Source organism: Hippopotamus amphibius, chromosome 4, assembly GCF_030028045.1.
Source record: "Hippopotamus amphibius kiboko isolate mHipAmp2 chromosome 4, mHipAmp2.hap2, whole genome shotgun sequence".
Classification (NCBI taxonomy): Eukaryota; Metazoa; Chordata; class Mammalia; order Artiodactyla; family Hippopotamidae; genus Hippopotamus; species Hippopotamus amphibius.
This window is the reverse complement of record NC_080189.1, coordinates 161,462,737-161,480,628: the sequence shown is the minus strand read 5'-3', so window position 1 is coordinate 161,480,628 and position 17,892 is coordinate 161,462,737. Positions and strand designations below refer to the sequence as shown.

Below are 17,892 nucleotides of genomic sequence, written 5' to 3'. Positions count from 1 at the left end.
GAGAAACTTCCATTTCATATCCCAGCCTTTTTTATTTTTTGAATTTTGGGGGGCACGTACTGACCAAGGGGTAGCGCTCCGTCCACATGTCCACGGAACGAACAAATGCTCACTGTGAAGGTGACGTGCAGTAAGCAACCTCACAGCTGTGCACACTTCAGGGCTGAGTAGGAAAGGACAGCTCAGCTGAGTCCTGCCATCATCTAACCCTTCTTCTCACTCCTCCCTACTTAACAGCTACCAGCACAACACCAGTATTTGAAGACAGGAAGGGAGTAAGATTAGAATGAGCTCAACAAATCACACACTTTCCCTACTTCATGAGGACACTTATTTTTCACTGGTTATTTCAATTATACAACGTTTTGCTATTATTTATTTCATCTGCAAATCCTACTGAATGTAAATGATTTAGGGCAATAAACAACGCAATTAAATTCCAATTTTCTAAAAAACAGAAACAAAAATTTTTAAAAACCCTGTGAATTCTCTAAGTTCATTAAAGTAAAAAATTATCTAGATCTTCCTCTACCATCTTCCCATCCAGGCTCTGAACATAACTTGAGAGCGAAGCAAGAAATTCCTCTATGGGGAGCCCCACAGAACAAACAAATGTAAAGTGTATATTAAAAAGATATGTTGTTGCTCTGGCCCTGAAGCCACACTTTTTGAACCTGTTGCATCTTGGAAGCCACGTGGAAGAAAAGCACACATGCATGCGCGTCTCCAAAAGCCACAGAAACAGGGGCACGGCGCCACGGCCACGGGGAAAGGATGCACTACCCAAGACCTGCCCTTCTCAACCATCTTGCATGTAACCGCCTCATCTGACTTCATCCAGTACTGGATACTCATCTCTGATGTCTGACCAACCTCGCTGAGAACGAAATAACTGCTCACCCATGGTGCCCAGGACCCCTGCCATGTCATACAAATTCTGGGATCTTTGTGGCTCAGAGCAGCATGTGGAAAGTAAATTCTCAATACTCCTAAACAAAATCTTATTTAGCGATGAAAATGTGAAGGTCAAGGACTCAGGGATACCTGGTCCCTTTTTAATTACTGGAGCTCTGTAAGAAATGTCCAGAAGTCACTCAATGATCAAATATGTACGGAGGACATATGTGTCAAGTACTGCAGACCCAGAAGCAAACAATATTGACAAAAATCTCTTGCAAAGTAACTATTTACTAGTTAAGTAATGCAAATGCTAAGGCAGCTACAGCTTTGAAACTGTTCAGAAAAAATAAAAACGAAAAAAAGAGAATGAGGGCAGAGCCACGTGCAGTGAAACATTAACAATGGGGAGGATGCTTTGTTGTACTATTTCTTGCAACTTTTCTATACGTTTGAAATTTTTCAAAATGAAAAGACTGGAGGGGGAACAAGGCAGGATGACAGGTATGATAAATTGTATTTCAGGCAACCAAATAGTTGGAGAGAAAGTTCTTTATCGAAGAATTTCTGTTAATACGTAAAAATTAGGAAATTACCATGTGACACCCTTTAGTGAAATCATGGCTCCAGGCAACAATCATCAATGGACACTTTGACCAGGAGGCAGGAGTCTGGCAGGAATGTAACATGGGGGCCACACCCCTGACCCCAAGGATCAATCACAGCTTCACTTCAAGTGGAACCCTGGACACCTGTGTCTGTGGATGTGCTGCAGCGGGATGCACACAGCACCACCTCCAAAGTACCACCAGCTGATCTAGATCTAACTCCCAGCTTCACAGGTAACATGGGGGTCAGAGGAACAAGTCAGACACCATGACTAGGAATCAACAGGCCAAATCCAGAATGTGGGACACTCTACAGGACAAGTTTCTCAAAAAAAAAAAAAATCAGTGGCAGGGAAGAAAAAAGAGGTGGGTGTGGGGCGGGGAGGGCTGCAGAATGAGAGACATCTAATGATTAAGTACAGGTGAGGACCTTGATTTGCCCTTTTTATCATCAACTATAAAAAGACATCTCTGAGACAATGGAAGTACTTGAATATGATCTGGCTATCAGATGACATTAAGGAATCATTATTAATTTTGATAGGCATGATAATGGAATGATGGTTAATAAACAAAAACAGTCCCTATCAGTTAACAAAAATTATCTTCAGCAGGAAAGGAAGGAGGGAGGAGGGCAATGACATTTTAATATGTTGTCAAGCTCCTCTACTCATCCTTGGCCTCATTAAGGATAAAGGGTTTTTCACACCCATAGGTACACCTTCTTAAGATGAAATAGCTATATGTCCTTATATGTATCTAACCCAGCACTTCCCCATCTTTTTCAGGAGTTAGGGTGCTTAAAAACAACAGCTGAACGAGAAACTGGGGTGGGTGGATGGATGCGACTGCTTGTGGCTGCCAGTGACAGCCTAGAGGCCTTGGCAGCTCTAAGCCTGGCCCAAAAGGTCCAAGGACAGAGCACCCACATCTTGGCACACCAGCACCCACAGTGCACACACGGCACACCAGTGGGCAAGCTCTGGTTAACCTACCCTCTGTGACATCTTTCTAAGAAACTGACTTCTATGGGGATGGACAGCCTATAACAGAGCTGCTTTAAAGAGGACAAAACATGTGTGAGCAACTGTGTTTACAGATCAAGGAGCCTGGCAGCTCTGAATTTTTGCCTGCCGCACTTTTGTAGCCTAATAAGAATTAACTACTTGCTGCTAACAAGAAGGTAGAGACTCTGGTATGGCAATGACACAGAGGGACAGGACAGAAGGCCTTTAGTATTCTTGGAACATCTATGCCATTAAAAAAAAAAAGGGAGAGGGAAAGAGAGAAGGAGGAGGGAAGGGGGCAACCTCAGGACCAGCACGCGGCTGTTCTACCGCCATCTTGATGTCCTTGACGCGTGCAGATGGTGTGGAAGTGGCTGGCACCAGAACAGCCCACGAGAAGGAATGAGCGGCCAATGGAGATTTATGTGAGGAGAGTGAGATGGACAAGGTAAAATTGTCAGGAGGAGTTGTTAGAAAGTAAAATATATTGTGACAATTCCACTCCTGCTGTTCATCAATAAACTGACAGATCATTTAGTGTCAATTAGGAGTGATAGATGGACAAGTCCCCATGATCCTGGGCCAAAATTAATGGCTGGGAGGGAGAGGGTGATTGAAAATGACGGGTGACATTGAGAGCAAAGTCCTGAAAGTCCCCGAGGGGCCATTACTTGCCTCATTCCCTTGCAGATCAATGCAGGGACAAACCCAAAAACAGACACTTTGAGACAAAACTTAATCAGACTATCTTTCCTTCCTCTTTTTCTCGAGTCTGGTTGACTCTCATTCAGCTCTATTCCCCACCAACTACAAGTGCCCCACCTCGGACAACTTCGGAGCCAAGGCCAGCCTGGTTCCAAGATGGAATCTTTGGCACGGCTATGGAGAGGAGAGGAGACAGGTAGTGATCCCAGGTCCCAGGCCATTCCTGAGAACAGCCCTTTCCTGTGGCTCAGGGGTGAGTGTCCGGGTTCCAGTAGCCAGAGGCTCTAGCCAGTAAGCTGGGTGACACACGCTGTGCTATCTTGGGCAGTGTTATACAAACAAAACAAAGGTATTCCAGAAACTCACATTCCTGGCTGTGGGCTCCTCAGGCAGATGTGTAAACAGCGCTCCTACTTCCCACTGGCAACAATGTAGACCTCCATAAGCCTACCTCCCTCCCTTATAGAGTGGTACCTACCTCAAAAACTAGAACCTATCCAATAAGGTTGGTGTAATGCACATATAAGGTGCAGCTATGGACTGAACATCTGTGGCTCCCCCAAATTCATATGTTGAAACCCTAATCCCCAATGCAACGGTGTTTGAACGTGGGGCCTTTGGGAACTAATTATGATTAGATGAGGTCATGAGGGTGGAACCCCCATGATGGGATTAGTGTTCTCACACAATGGACAGAAGATCTCCGTGTGCACACACCAAGGAAGGCCACATGAACCCAGCCTCTAGATTTCTAGCCTCCAGGACTGCAAGAAATAAATGTTTGGTGTTTAAACCACCCTTTCTATGATATTGTTATAGCAGCCCGAACTGGCTCAGACAGGTATCTAGCACAGTACCTCTATTACCATCCCAAAAGAATGTAAGGTAAGAACGATATTTTTAGTGTGAATTTTCTGCTCTAACCAGACTGACAATAGGGTTACTGCTCCCCACTCCCAACACTTATGCCTACACCAATCCCGAACCAAAATGCTCTCCTCACAGTGCTCTCTGCCCATCAAAACTCCCCCAGCTTGACCCCCATCTCCTCTGCGAGGGGCTCCCCAACCATGGTGATTACTCTCCTCTGACGTCACAACACCAGGGTTGGCCACTCCGTTAGTTTCTCACATACAGTGTGCTCCTTGTGCCCATCCTGACTTTTGTGAAAGAAGACGCCTCATCTCCCTAATTGGAATCAAAGCTCAGAGCTTCCCTGAGGCGCCTGCAAATAGCAGGAGCTCCTGTTTTCCAGCCTTCATGGAGCAGACCCCCAGTGCTGCCCAACAATCGCCTCTCTTACCGCTAACGCTAGTTGGCCCCCTTTCCTCTTTCTGTTTCGCATCTGTTCTACTTGTCTACAGATACCAGCTCTCCTTTGCTCCAACAAGTTCAACACTCAGTTTGCCTTCCTACTTTGAAAAAAGAAGAAAAAAGAGAGGCCAATTCAAGTGAAATTCCCCCAATTCCCTACTCCCTTCAGCCTTTTTTTGATAACTTACCAGCCTTTCCAAGCTCCCTCCTGCCCTGGAGGAAAAACGTTCTGCCTCTTCCTGTCCAAGGTTAATTAGTCTCTCTTAGAAAGTCTTATCCTACCCTTGCAGGATCCTACTCCTTCACACCCTGCTATCTCATCTGTAAACACTCTTCTCTCAGGCATTACACACACCAGACTCCCCCTTCCAAATACTGCCCCACCTCTTTCCTTTCCTTTTTAGTGTAAGAGCCAGTACCGCTGTACCCATTCCCTCACCTCCACCTTTCTCTTCTGCCTACTGTAATTGGCTTTTGCCCCAACACAAATCACTGTAATCAGTTCCTCAAAGGTCCCTGGTAACCTCCAAACAGCCAAATCCAAGGCTCTGTCCTTGCCTCCTATTTGTACAGATGGCTCAAACTGTAACTTTTTTTTGATCTCTCTAGACTCCCGCACTGCAGAAATGATCTCCATGGACCGCCACCGCCCCGCCCCAAAGTCAGGTCTCTCTTCCCACCTTCCCCACTTGAAGGCACCACTACGCAACCAGTCACTAAAGTCAGGCACCTTGCCGTGGACCTTCAACTCTGCCCTCTGCCCTGCATCCAACCAATGGCACTTCTATTAACTCTACCTCCAAAATGTCTCCAAATCGCCTCTCCTGCCCATACTCACTCCACTGCCCCAGTTGAGGCTCTTTAGAGCATCATCCCCCAACGGTCTCCCAGCCCTCCAGAGCTCCACGTCCCATACCAATACAGCAAATGACCAACCAAAACTACTGATCTGATCGTTCAGGTGTTTAATAAATAGTCGCTGAGTGCTTATTATGCACTGGCACTGTCTGAGGTACTGGGGTATGTGGACAAGGGGGTGTCTCCTCTCATGGACCTTACATGACAGCAGAGAGCAAAAGGCAATACGTGTATGTGCACACACGTGTGCACGGATATATGTAAGGTGGTGACACATATAGAGGAGAAGGGGAACACAGAGTGACGAGGGGTGCTACTCTATATAAAGCAAGCTCAGGTGGAGCCTGTGAAGCCATGGTAAAGACTGTGGGATTTACTTTGGGGTGGGGGGGTGGGGGGAGGGGATGCTCCTGGAAGGTTCTGAGCAGACAAACATGAATTGATCTCACCTATGTTTTAAAGAGGTCACTTCGGCTCTCACAGATAAGACGGAGGGAGGCGCAGGTAAAGGGGGAGGCCAGTCAGGAGGGCCTGGCTCCAGTCAGTGCCAAAAATGACACTGGCTGCAGCCCTGGCAGCAAGGACAACAGGTGTATTTCAACCGTAGACTGAAGACAGTTTGCTGATGGACTGAACCTGAGTGGAAACGGAGGAGTCCAGGATGATCCCTAAGTTCAGAGTATGAGTGACAGGGAAGGTGGAGTCCATTTATGGAGACCTGAGGGGACTGGGGAGGTGCAGGTTAGAGGAGGGGCGGAAGGGGTGGGAACGAAGAGGACCGATTTGGATGTGTGAGGAGTGTGTTGCACATGCAGATGGAAAGGTCACGTGGACAGCGAGATGCTCGCGGGAAGGACCGGGCTGGAGATACAAACTCTGGGGTCATCAGCGTGCAGGTGACAGGAAAATGCCCAAGACGGGATGGAGATCACGCCGAGGGTGAGCGTCATGGACAGAGGAGAGGCGGCTGGAGGATGAGCCCTGGGCACGCCAACATGAGGGGGCAGGACCGGGCCGCCGACCGAGGAGCCAGGCAAGGGAACCCTTGGAAAGTAACACGGGAAACGGAATAGCACTTCCCTCCCAGGGGAGACTGACCTGATCTGGAAAAATCTTTAACATGTTTATCGAGGAATTAAGATTCTCTTGAATTTTCTTGAGATTCTCTTTTTTTCTCTAAGAAGCAGATATAGGATTTGTCTTATTTCCATATTTCAAAATAAATTCCAGATAATACAAACACTAGAATCCCCGAATAATTCAGAAAAATGGAGATCCTCTATGAGCTTCTCAATAGCATATTCCAAAGTCACCTATTGTTCTTGGGTAACGTGAAAAAGCAGTGCTATGTTCAGCACAGGAACAGTGTGGTACTTAATGGCATACAGATACACACAAAGACCACTGGAACAGAATAACGAGTCCAAAAGCAGACCCAAGCACATACACGGATGTACACTATTGGTGAAGGTGGCTTCTAAATTCACTGGGGAAAATGGATTTTCAAATATATGGTGCTGGGACAACAGTCATTTAGAAAAAAAGATAAAACTGGATCTGCACCTCATACTGTATACTGGAATTAATTCCACATGGATCAGAGATCTAAATTTTAAAATGTAGATTTACGTACCAATGTTTTCTTAGGTCAGTTTCCCAAGGCAATAGAAATAAAAAATGAAAATAAACAAATGGGACCCTAATCAAACTTACAAGCTTTTGTACAGCAAAAGAAACCATAAACAAAATGAAAAAACAACCTACAGAATGGGAGAAAATGTTTGCAAACAATGTGACTGACAAGGGCTTAATTTCCAAAATACTGTACATAAACAGCCCATACAACTCAATAACAAAAAGCAAACCACCCGATAGAAAAATGGACAGAAGACATAGAGATATTTCTCCAAAGAAGAAATACAGATGGCCAATAGGCACATGAAAAGATGCTCAACATCGCTGATTATTAGAGAAATGAAAATTGAAACTACAATGAAGTATCACCAGACGCCAGTTAGAACAGCCATCATTAAAAAGTGTACAAATAATGAATGCTGGAGAGGGTGTGGGGAAAAGGGAACCTTCCTACACTCTTGGTGGGAATGTAAGTTGATGCAGTCACTGTGGAAAATATTATGGAGGTTCCTCAGATAACAGAATTACCATATGATCCAGCAATCCCACTCCTGAGCATATATCCAGACAAAACTATAGTTTAAAAAGATACATACACCCCCTATATTCATAGCAGCACTATTCACAATAGCCAAGACATGGAAATAACCTAAACGTCCATCAACAGATGAATGGCTAAAGATGTGGTATATGTATACAATGAAATACTACTCAGCCATAAAAAAGAACAAAATAATGCCATTTGCAGCAACATGGATGCAACTAGAGATTATCATACTGAGTTGGAGTAAGTCAGAAAGAGAAAAACAAATACCATATGACATCATTTATATGTGGCATCTAAGTTATGACACAAATCTATCTATGAAACAGAAACAGAATCATGGACACAGAGAATAGACTTGTGGTTGCCAAGGGGGAGGGGGGATGGGAGAGGGATGGATTGGGAGCTTGGGATTAGAAGATGCAAACTATTATACATAGAATGGATAAACAACAAGGTCCTACTGTATAGCACAGGAAACTATGTTCAATATTCTATGATAAACCATTATGGAAAAGATTAAGAAAAAGAATGTATATATATATGTATAACTGAGTCACTTTGCTGTACAGCAGTGATTAACACAACACTGTAAATCAACTATACTTCAATTAAAAATAAATAAATAGAGTGTAGTTGTGTTCCAATAAAACGTGATCTATAAAAACAGGTGGCTGTGCACTTACGGTCAAATGATCTACAACAAAGGAGGCAAGAATATATGATGGAGAAAAAATCTCTTCAACAAGTCGTGCTGGGAAAACTAGACAGCTACGTGTAAAAGAATGAAATTACAACATTCTCTAACACCATATACAAAAATAAACTCAAAACGGGTTAAAGACCTAAATGTAAGACCGGATACTATAAAACTCCTTGAGGAAAACATAGGAAGAACAGTCTGACATAAATTGCAGCAATATTTTTTTTGGATCTTCTCTTAAAGTAAAGGAAATAAAAGCAAAAATAAACAAATGGGACCTAATTAAACTTAAAAGCTTTTGCAGAGCAAAGGAAACCATCAATAAAACAAAAAGACAACCTACTGAATGGGAGAAAATATTTGCAAATGATATGACTGATAAGGGATTAATATCCAACATATATAAATAGTTCATACAACTCAACACCAGAAAAACCAAAAAACTTTATTAAAAAATGGGCAGAAGAACTGAATAAACATTTTTCTAAAGAGGAAATGCAGATGACCACCAGCCACATAAAAAGATGCTTAACATCATAACCATCAGGGAAATGCAAATCAAAATCACGAGATATCACTTCAAACCTGTCAGAATGGCTATCGTCAAAAAGAACACACATAACAAATATTAGCAAGGATGTGGAAAAAAGGGAACCCTCAAACACTGTTGGTGGGAATGCAAATTGGTACAGCCACTGTGGAAAACAGTATGGAGGCGTCCCAAAAAACTAAATATAGAACTACCATATGACCCAGCAATTCCACTCCTAGGTATATATCTGAAAAAAACAAAAACACTAATTTGAAAAGATACAGGCAACCTAATGTTCACAGCAGCATTCTTTACAATTGCCAAGATACGTAAGTAACCTAAATGTCCATCAACAGGTGAATGGATTGAAGAGAGGTGGTGTATACCTATACACAATGGAATACTACTCAGTCACAAAAAAAGAATGAAATTTTGCCATTTGTAGCAACATAGCTGGACTTGGAGGGCATTATGCTAAGTTAAATAAGTCAGACAGAGGAATATAGCCAATATTTTATAACAACTGTAAGTGGAAAGTAACCTTTAAAAATTGTACAAAAGCAGGTAGCTGGCCCATATGCCACAGTTTGCTGAATCTTAACATATAGAAACAAATAAGGATATATTTTAAAATTTATATATACATGCTTATTTTTTGCAAAAAGAAGTATAGGAAGGATAAACCAGAAACTAATAAAGAAGTTACCCATAGGAGATGGATAGGAATGAGGTAGAAGAAATAAGGATGGGAGTGAGATATTTGAGTATATCTTTCCATACCATTGATACAATAAAAAGTACACAGTATCATCTGTTCTTGATAAAAACCTTTAACTTGAATCTAACCATGAGGACTCAACCAGAGAAATCCAGACATTCTACAAGACAACTGACTTGGATTCCTCAAAAAAAGCAATGTATTGGGTGGAGGTGCAGTGGGGAGAAGGGGAGCTGGAATTATTTTAGAGACTAAAAGACCCGAAAAAGATACAAAACTACCAACACAATGTGTGAACTCTGACTGGATCCTGGAACTACAAAAGACATTTTGGGGACAACTGGGGAAATTTAAATATAGGCTATATTTTAAATATTATTAAATCATTATGAAATTTCTTAGAGTTGATAATTATATGGTGATTATTTGGAGAATGTCCTTAATCTTTAGAGATGCATACTGGAGTATTTAGAGGTAAAATATCATGATGACTGCATCTTGTTTTCAAATGACTCAGGAGAGAAAAAAAGGGTGTGTGTGTGTGTATGTGTGTGTGTGTGTGTGTTTAGAGGTGGGGAGGGGAAAGGAGGAGGAAGGGTGGAAAATTGGGGGAAAAATATTTTTGACAGTATTATTTTGAAGGCAACAACTGCTGAAAGAAATTCTGGACAAAAGTAATGTCTCTTCTTTAAGAAAAAGAAATTCCTGTCCTGAGTTTATCTTTAGTTAAACTTTGGCCATCCCATTGGTGTAGTAAATATATATGTATATTGGTTTACCTTTCATCTAAGACTTAGTACAAGGGATTAAAGACCAAAATGGTTTGTAATCCAGCAGTAACTAACAGGCAATTCCATTCTGTTTAGAAAGTAACTTTAAGAAGAACACAGAATGTCAGACTACAGATGAACTTTGAAAACATTATGTCAGGTGAAAGAAGGAAGTCACAAAGGACCACATAATATATGATTCCATCTACATGAAATGTCCAGAATAGGCAAATCACAGAGATAGAAAACAGGCTGGTGGTTGCCTAGGGCTGGGGAGGTTGGGGGGACACTGGCAGTGACTGCTAGTGGGTATGGGGTTTCTTTGGAGGGGGTAATAAAAACGTTTTAAAAGTTATTGTGGTAATGATAGCACAACTCTGAATATACTAAGAACAACCGAATTGTACATTTCAAATGGGTGAGCTGTAGGGTATATGAATTACATCTCGATAAAGCTGTTATAAAAAATAAAAGAATAACACAGGAGCATAGTACTACCCACAACACCCCCTGCCACCCCTGTGAGCTGCTGGCACTCACTTGGAAGCCTTTATGGAATCGTCCGCCCAGCCTCCTTGCCGCCGGGGTGGCTTGGGAGGAGGAGCCTGCAAGGGAAGAGAAGCCAACAAAACAGTCAGTCAACATCAAAGTTCAGCAAACAGGGGCTGAGGTTAAGGTCATCTAAACCAACCTTCAGCCTACTGAAACCTTCTGAATAAAAATACACTACAACAAAACCTGGGTGCTTTCAGACCCTTCTGGGGGGCAATTTGGCAATGTCTACTAAAAGCCTTAGAAATGCTCATACTTTTTGAGCCAGCAATTCTAACCCCAAGAATTTATCCCAAGGAAATAATCAGAGAAACATAATGTCATTTCTGAATATACTGAGTAACTGGAAACACCCAAAATGCACATCGATAAGAAATTAAGTAAATCATGGAATACACGTGAAAATACTATGCAATAATGAAAAGCTGTGTTAAAAACGAACACTTAGGGATATGAGAAAGTTCAATATATGTCAACTTTTTAAAACATGTTGCAAAACAGTAGGCATATGCTTCTGATGTTGTGAAAAGATCACTAATACATAACATCTAGCATTACTTAGCTATAAGTACGTGAGAGGGGATCCAGTGACAGAATTATGGCAATTTCTTTTTCCTTCTTTAAGATGTTGTGCTTTTTCCAATTCTTTTTTCACAATTTATATCACTTTTATAAACAGATAGGTAATAAAATAAAAATATAAGAGAGAGGCTTGCTTCAAAGATACAAACTCAACTGGTGTGTTAAAAATCTACTCAAGTTATTTGGGCAGGAGGCATTCACCTGCAATAGATACATTCAGAAACCCAAGCGCAGGAATTCTTTTCTAACTATCTCAACTAAAAATGCCAGGCTGGGGGTGGGGGGGACACAATCTACTGAATCACTCAAATTGGACAAAACAGCAAAAATCCTTTCTATTTTGAATTACCCAGCACTCACCTAGGAGTGCTGAGATACCAACTTTCTTTTTCCAAGAATGTCACATAACCATAACTGTTGTTCTCAGTCTGAGGAGATACTTAGATAAATGGACTAAAATGGAGGTTGGCAGACTTTTTTAATAAAGGGCTAGGTGGTAACGATTTTTGATTTTGTGGGCCACACAGTCTCTGCTGCAGTTACTCAACTCTGATGCTGCAGGGAAATCAATAGCCACAGACAAGAAGTAAACACCTGGGTGCAATGTGTTCCAATAAAACTTTACAAAAACAAGCAGTGGGCCAAATTTGGCGGGAAGTATGTGGTCTACAGACTCTTGGGCTAAAATCACTGCAGTGCCCTTTCAATCTGTTGCTTAAAACCTAACTTGCAGCTTTTTAAGAAAACATTCCCTCACCATGTCGAAATACCTTTTAACTTTTGATATTTTTATTTTACACCAAGATGCATTTCCTTTCCTGCTTCTCTGGTAGCACCCCAGCCTGCCAAGGACGTGCTCCGTCTAAAGACGGGGCCTTTCTGTGGGGTGAGGCAGAAACTGTTGGAAAGGCCTGATGGAGGAGAAGCCAAGTCCTGGAAAGCCTGCATCCAACTTAGCTACTGGGAAACCTAAATAGTACTTTAGAGAAAACAAACTTGAGTAATGGGGCTCTGTACTCTCAGAAAGGGTAAAAATGTAGAAGTGGAAAATGAGCTATTGCTTGTCTCTCTCAGGGCGGAACCCAAAGGAGATGAACGAAGAGATCCCCACCATCAACTCCAGTCCACGCATCCTTGTTTGGTGTCCCTGCCACCCACACTCACCCGTTCCCCAGGCTGGATGGAGAAGCCTTCCATCCCAGGACCCCTCTTCCCTTAGACACAGGTGACTGAACCAGGGTTGCACCAGTCAGAACCAGTCAAGTTCTCTGTCCCAGGAATCTGGAACTGAAGCTCAGAGGTTAGACTTCTCAGACAGCACTGAGTGTTGGAACTGTAAGGAACTACTGGAATCAGAATAAGCCCAAACTACCACAAGCCAACGTTATGTATAAGCAGAGACCAAGAACCTTGTCTTGTTCAGCTCTTACCGTGCTTGCAAATGTTAGAGATCAGAACTGAACCATATCAGGCCCCTCCAGGAGGTTTTAAACCAATCTGGCCCACAGCTTTCTTCCCCATGCTTTTGCAGGTAACATTCCACTTTCCTTTATTCGAGGGTAGGACCATCTTGTGATGATGTGCATTCCTGAATTTGGAGGTCACAAACTGGGAACCGCATGTTTAGTTTTTAATTTAAACTAACGTTTAAAAAATTGTAAGATTTCCACACAAAACAGGACTTTCTGGCTTCTCTAGGAAAACTGGAAGCTCTGGTAACGCTGCGGCTGAGTAGCAACTGTCCTCCAGTGGCTGGACACGTGCACTCCAGTTTGCCACAGTCCCCACCCGCCCTGTCTGTCTCCTTCCTGCTGAAGTCAAGTGCCAGTTGACATCCATTACAAAGGCAGTTGTGCTGTTGTTTCTCTTTCAGTACAGAATTCTCTCTTTGTTCCTATGTCTACTGGAAGCGGGGAAATGAAAGCTATGCCGGGTGTTTTGACAAAAATGGGAACGAGCACATTTCTCGAGCAGAAGTGGGATCTTTTCTCCCTGTGTCAGCGTGCAGGCTGCAGGTGTGCCTGCCTCTAACCCCTAGTCCCACTTCATTCACTCAGGCACCCTGCCTGGCCCCTGTGCTGTCAGGCTGTGTGGCCCCAGAACTAGAGGTTCTCAGAGCTGGGATCCTCTGCTGTCTTCCCTTTGCTCTGGGTGTTGGGAAGGACAGGATGAACCCACGTGAAATCCGCGGTGCCACGGTGTCAGGGCCTTTGGTGCTTTTCCACGGAGAGTCCACAAGAAGGGAAGGGGCCTGGTGGCTTTGGTTCCTCAACCTGTGTGTCCTGACCCCACCTCTGTTTTCTGCCATGGGGTGTGGGTGACAAAGGGGACAGGAGGGGCAGAGACTGAACTGGGGAGGGATTGTGAGAGATTAGGCAGCATGGAAAAGGAGTATACATGACATAAATTTAGGTCAAAATGCACTCCTCTGAGTAACCGCTAAACTGTTGAGGGATTAAATTAGTGACTGTTTGGTAAGTGCTCAGAGCAGTCCTGGCACGTAATAAGTGCTGTATCTTTACTGTTAGTGGCAGCATCACTGGAAAGGTTAGAACACATGTAATAAAATATACTACACCAGCTGGAAAAAAGGGGGAAAAAAAAAGACTCCTCTGGGCCTGGCCTGAGCCATTGCTTTGACTACTAAGACATCATACGGTTAATAAAGTTCCCTAGGAGTCTAAAATCCAAAATAATCTGCTTTATCTTCTTTAACCACAAACCCCTGAAAGTCACAGCTATTGGGAGGATGAGTGAGAATCCTTTCTGCCTAGAGGTAACACAAAGACACTTCTTCTCTCTTCTTTCCATTGTGAAACGGTGCCAGCTGCTAAATTAGGACAGCAGCTTCAAAACAGAACAACCACTACATGAAGAGTCACTCCTCCGCACCCAGAAGAATTTAACAACTATCCCCAAGTCAAAGGGGCTTTTGCACTAATAATTGAAGACTTCGGGAGTTGACATAATGTTGTAAAAACTGCATAAGCTGCTTTTCCTTGAAATCACCTGGGAGAGGAAGAGTTACAAAGAACTTCTCTGCACCAAACCGGGCAGGGTTACAGTAGCTTTCCCTGCTCCCACTGGGAGTCCGGGCCACACTCAGGAGAAAGCACTGAAGCGGCTGGGAGACTGGGGCATCGGGGCGGCGGGAGTGCGAGTGCAGAACTCAGCTCTCTGCAAGGCAGTGCTTGGGCGTTTAGCGGGAGGTGTCTCTCCTGATGAGGAATCCTTATGTTCATGACTTAGTATTCTGAGTTCAAGGACAAGAAATTTCTTATTTTTTTTTTGGTAAATAATCCTACTATGAGTCTTCTTATGGCCACACACAAATACCCTGTCTGCATGAGTCAGATGTAATTAACCACCATTACCAAGTGACAAAAGCTCCTTCCCAGAATTCAACTTTGTTGCTATGTGAGGAGCTGAGCACTGTCCTATACACACCAGGTGAGTTAGAAAAAGGAGAAGACATCATCCCTGTCCTCAAATGATACCCTGGTCCAATGAGGCTGGGAAGAGGCAGAATTCAGAGTGTATCAGGTCTGTATGAAATCTATGTGATGGACATTGGGCTTAATTTGAAACTGCAAAGGCCACACTGGAGGCGGGAGGTAGGTATCAGGGATGGAGGAACTGAGAGTCCTTCCAGGGGGAGGCTGCATCCAGGGTCCAAAGGTGAAGCTGAGGAGGAACCCCTCAGCCATGGGGCAGTTCCATTAAATTTCGTAGTTTTCTCATCACCTTTGGTGGTTTTTACTGGGCCACACTCTCCTGGGGCATCACTCAGACAGTGCTCTGACAAGCATGCCTCAGCCTGCAAGCGTGACTGAAGGCTACACAGAATCAAACCAAAGTGGGAAGTGCTGAGGACAAGGAGACTGACAGAGGCTCTATGGAATAAGTGGAGCTGACCCTGGATTGGAAAGATAAGCAGAAATGCAAAGGAAAAGCATTCCAGAAGCAACCAGATACAAGGTGAAGTGATGCCAGGACAGCACATACCACTCAGGCTGCAGCAGATGTTGTTCACCGATCATTGTACTGCTCGGGCTCTGAGGTCCTCAGCACCTATTACTATACAACGCAGGCTGGAAGTGAAAGCTGATGGAACTTGATCATAATGGAGTAGTTTAAAATTAGGTGCAAATCATCTGTTTGAAGTGGATGACTGGCTTTTCGCAATACAACTTAAAAGGTCTGGTGGGTTCTTTTGCATGGACAGTCCAGCCCCTGAATGCCTGGCTGTTCTCCCTAAGAGCTATGACAACATCATCGAGACACCTGTTCACACTGTTTCAGAAAGAGTCCTGCGGACACCTGTTCACACTGCTTCAGAAAGAGCCCCGCGGCTCTCTCCCCAGGATAGTCTGAAACACACAGAGGACACGCTCTAGACCAAGATGCTACTCTTGCTCCTTTTAGAACCAGCTGCCAGCACTGCTATGTTCTCCCTGCCTGCGGTGACAGATCAGATGCTGGGGGACCCTGGGAGCCTGAATGCCTTCCCCAGCTCACTGTCAGAGCCCAGTCCTCACAGGAAGTGCTGAGAAGTTGTCACCCTTCATTATGGATCCCTCCATTTGGGTCAGGGTTCCTTCCCTCTCTTGCCCACCAGGTGTGGGTAGGACAAGAGTAGACAAGAACATGTGATTTTTTATTTCTTAAATCTTGTGTGTCTGAGTTCTCTGTGTAATGGCCTGGGCAGTTAAAGAAAAAGGAATTGACTCTTGCTCCATCCTTGAATCTAGAAGCTTAGTCTAAGACAGTTGTGGTATTTTTCTTACAGAGCCCATCAATCCTCCTTGACCAGGCACCTGGGAAGACATCACCATCTGTATGAGGTATGACTCTGGAAGAAATCTGTTTCCTATCTTTGTGTTAGGAAGGAGGGGAAAAAAAAAAAACAAAACCCGGATGGGTGACAGAGAATAGAGCTCAAATGATCTTAAAAGCCAGAAAGAAGAGAGGACCTAGACCTAGAATTCAACAGTCCTGGTTTATTCTTTTTTTTTTTTTTTTTCTATTTTTGTTTGGTTTATTCTTTAAATTGCTCCACTTCTGAAATTCAGAGGCATGGCTCCAAGACATCTGTTGGGAAAATGATTTCCAATTTTGGCAGATATACTGCCAGGTAACATTACCCAAACTTATTTTTAAAAAAAAAAGAAAGTCTTAAAATGTGCAACACCAGGAGGGACTGAAATAGGAGCGGGTGACGGTAGCCCTTAGGCAGCGCATCCCTCATGTTCCCTCTTAAAAGCTGGAGTCACGTCTCCGAGTGTGGGAAAGCAGCACAGCCTGCCGGGGCTGCCGCCTGATGGACGGAGGGGGCAGGACCCCACATAGCTCCTGGAGAGAAGCAAAAATGTGCTCTCTCCAAAAATAAACAGGGGCAGGAATGACTGCGAGTAAAGGGTTGGAAGCACGTGACGGGTGGCTGCGGTCCTGAAATACCAGCTTTCTACAAAAAGGAGCCGATGAGAGGCAGAGAGCAGGAAATTCAGGAAACGGTCACTTTATATGGTCTCATCCGAATGGGCCAGGATTCAACTAATTGGAATTACCAAGTCACAGGGAGCCTTTAGGACTAGACTTGTTTCTGATCTTTATATGGTTCCCCCAGATTCTTAAGATGCCGAAATAGGAAAGATACTGCAGTGCCAAAAAAGGAGCCTTTCGAGTTTAGAAACTTCTCACACACTCTCAGAAGTCCTGGAGAAACCCCACAACATGAATCAGTCCAAAATCCAAACTGCAGCCTGTTTCAAAAAGCCAGTCCAAACACACGCATGAATTTCCAACAGAAAAGGCATTCAGTTAAGCTAGATCCACTGCACACCTCCCATCTTCCAGCTTCCAGGGGCAATACACCTCCCACGTCCAACATTTGATTTCTGGCTAAAAACAAACTTCCCTTCCTTTCTCCAGCAACCTGAAAGAACATCCAGGAAAGCTGCTCTTACATGCTTGACGAGAGAGAAGACCAACACTTCTTAATACGTGCATACGTTGTAGGGACTGCATTTACTCCTCAAATCTGTCCACTGTGCACAGTTTCATCTCTGCCAATTTCTTCCTCCAACCTCACCCTGGGTCTGACAACTAATTCATCGCAGACCTGAGTTTTCCCCTCGTGAGTTTAAGGTCATGGCAGGTAACAGACCATCCAAGCTTACAACTGAACCCTTATGAGTAAATGTAGCTCTTTTAAGCTGAAATGGACATAACAAAATGCAAAATCTATTTTAAGTATAAGACAGCAACCTGATCATCAATAGATGCTGAAGCCATGAGGTGAAAGACTGACTGACAGGAAACCAGACATTCTCCTGGTGCCAAAGAATTGCGCCACATGTTACTCACCAGGTGCGAGGCAGAAAATGTTCCTTAACGACAGAGGTATCTATCGGCACCCTAACGCGGTGATCACACTTACACGTGAACAGTGGGGACGTGATGTGCTG

At 43.7% G+C, this 17,892-nt stretch overlaps 1 protein-coding gene across 4 annotated transcripts in view; it reads right to left on the bottom strand.

Moving 5' to 3' along the window:
- The window catches only part of IFT43 (intraflagellar transport 43), an 81,962-nt gene that overhangs the window by 40,071 nt on the left and 23,999 nt on the right, over nucleotides 1-17,892 (bottom strand). For 3 of the 4 annotated variants that reach the window (XM_057732766.1, XM_057732763.1, XM_057732764.1), the window contains exon 3: nucleotides 10,832-10,896. In XM_057732766.1, the coding sequence (XP_057588749.1) occupies nucleotides 10,832-10,896 (65 nt within the window). Of the gene's footprint in view, nucleotides 1-10,831; nucleotides 10,897-12,589; nucleotides 12,713-17,892 lie in introns of all 4 variants that reach the window. The other variant, XM_057732765.1, reaches the window with a different exon arrangement.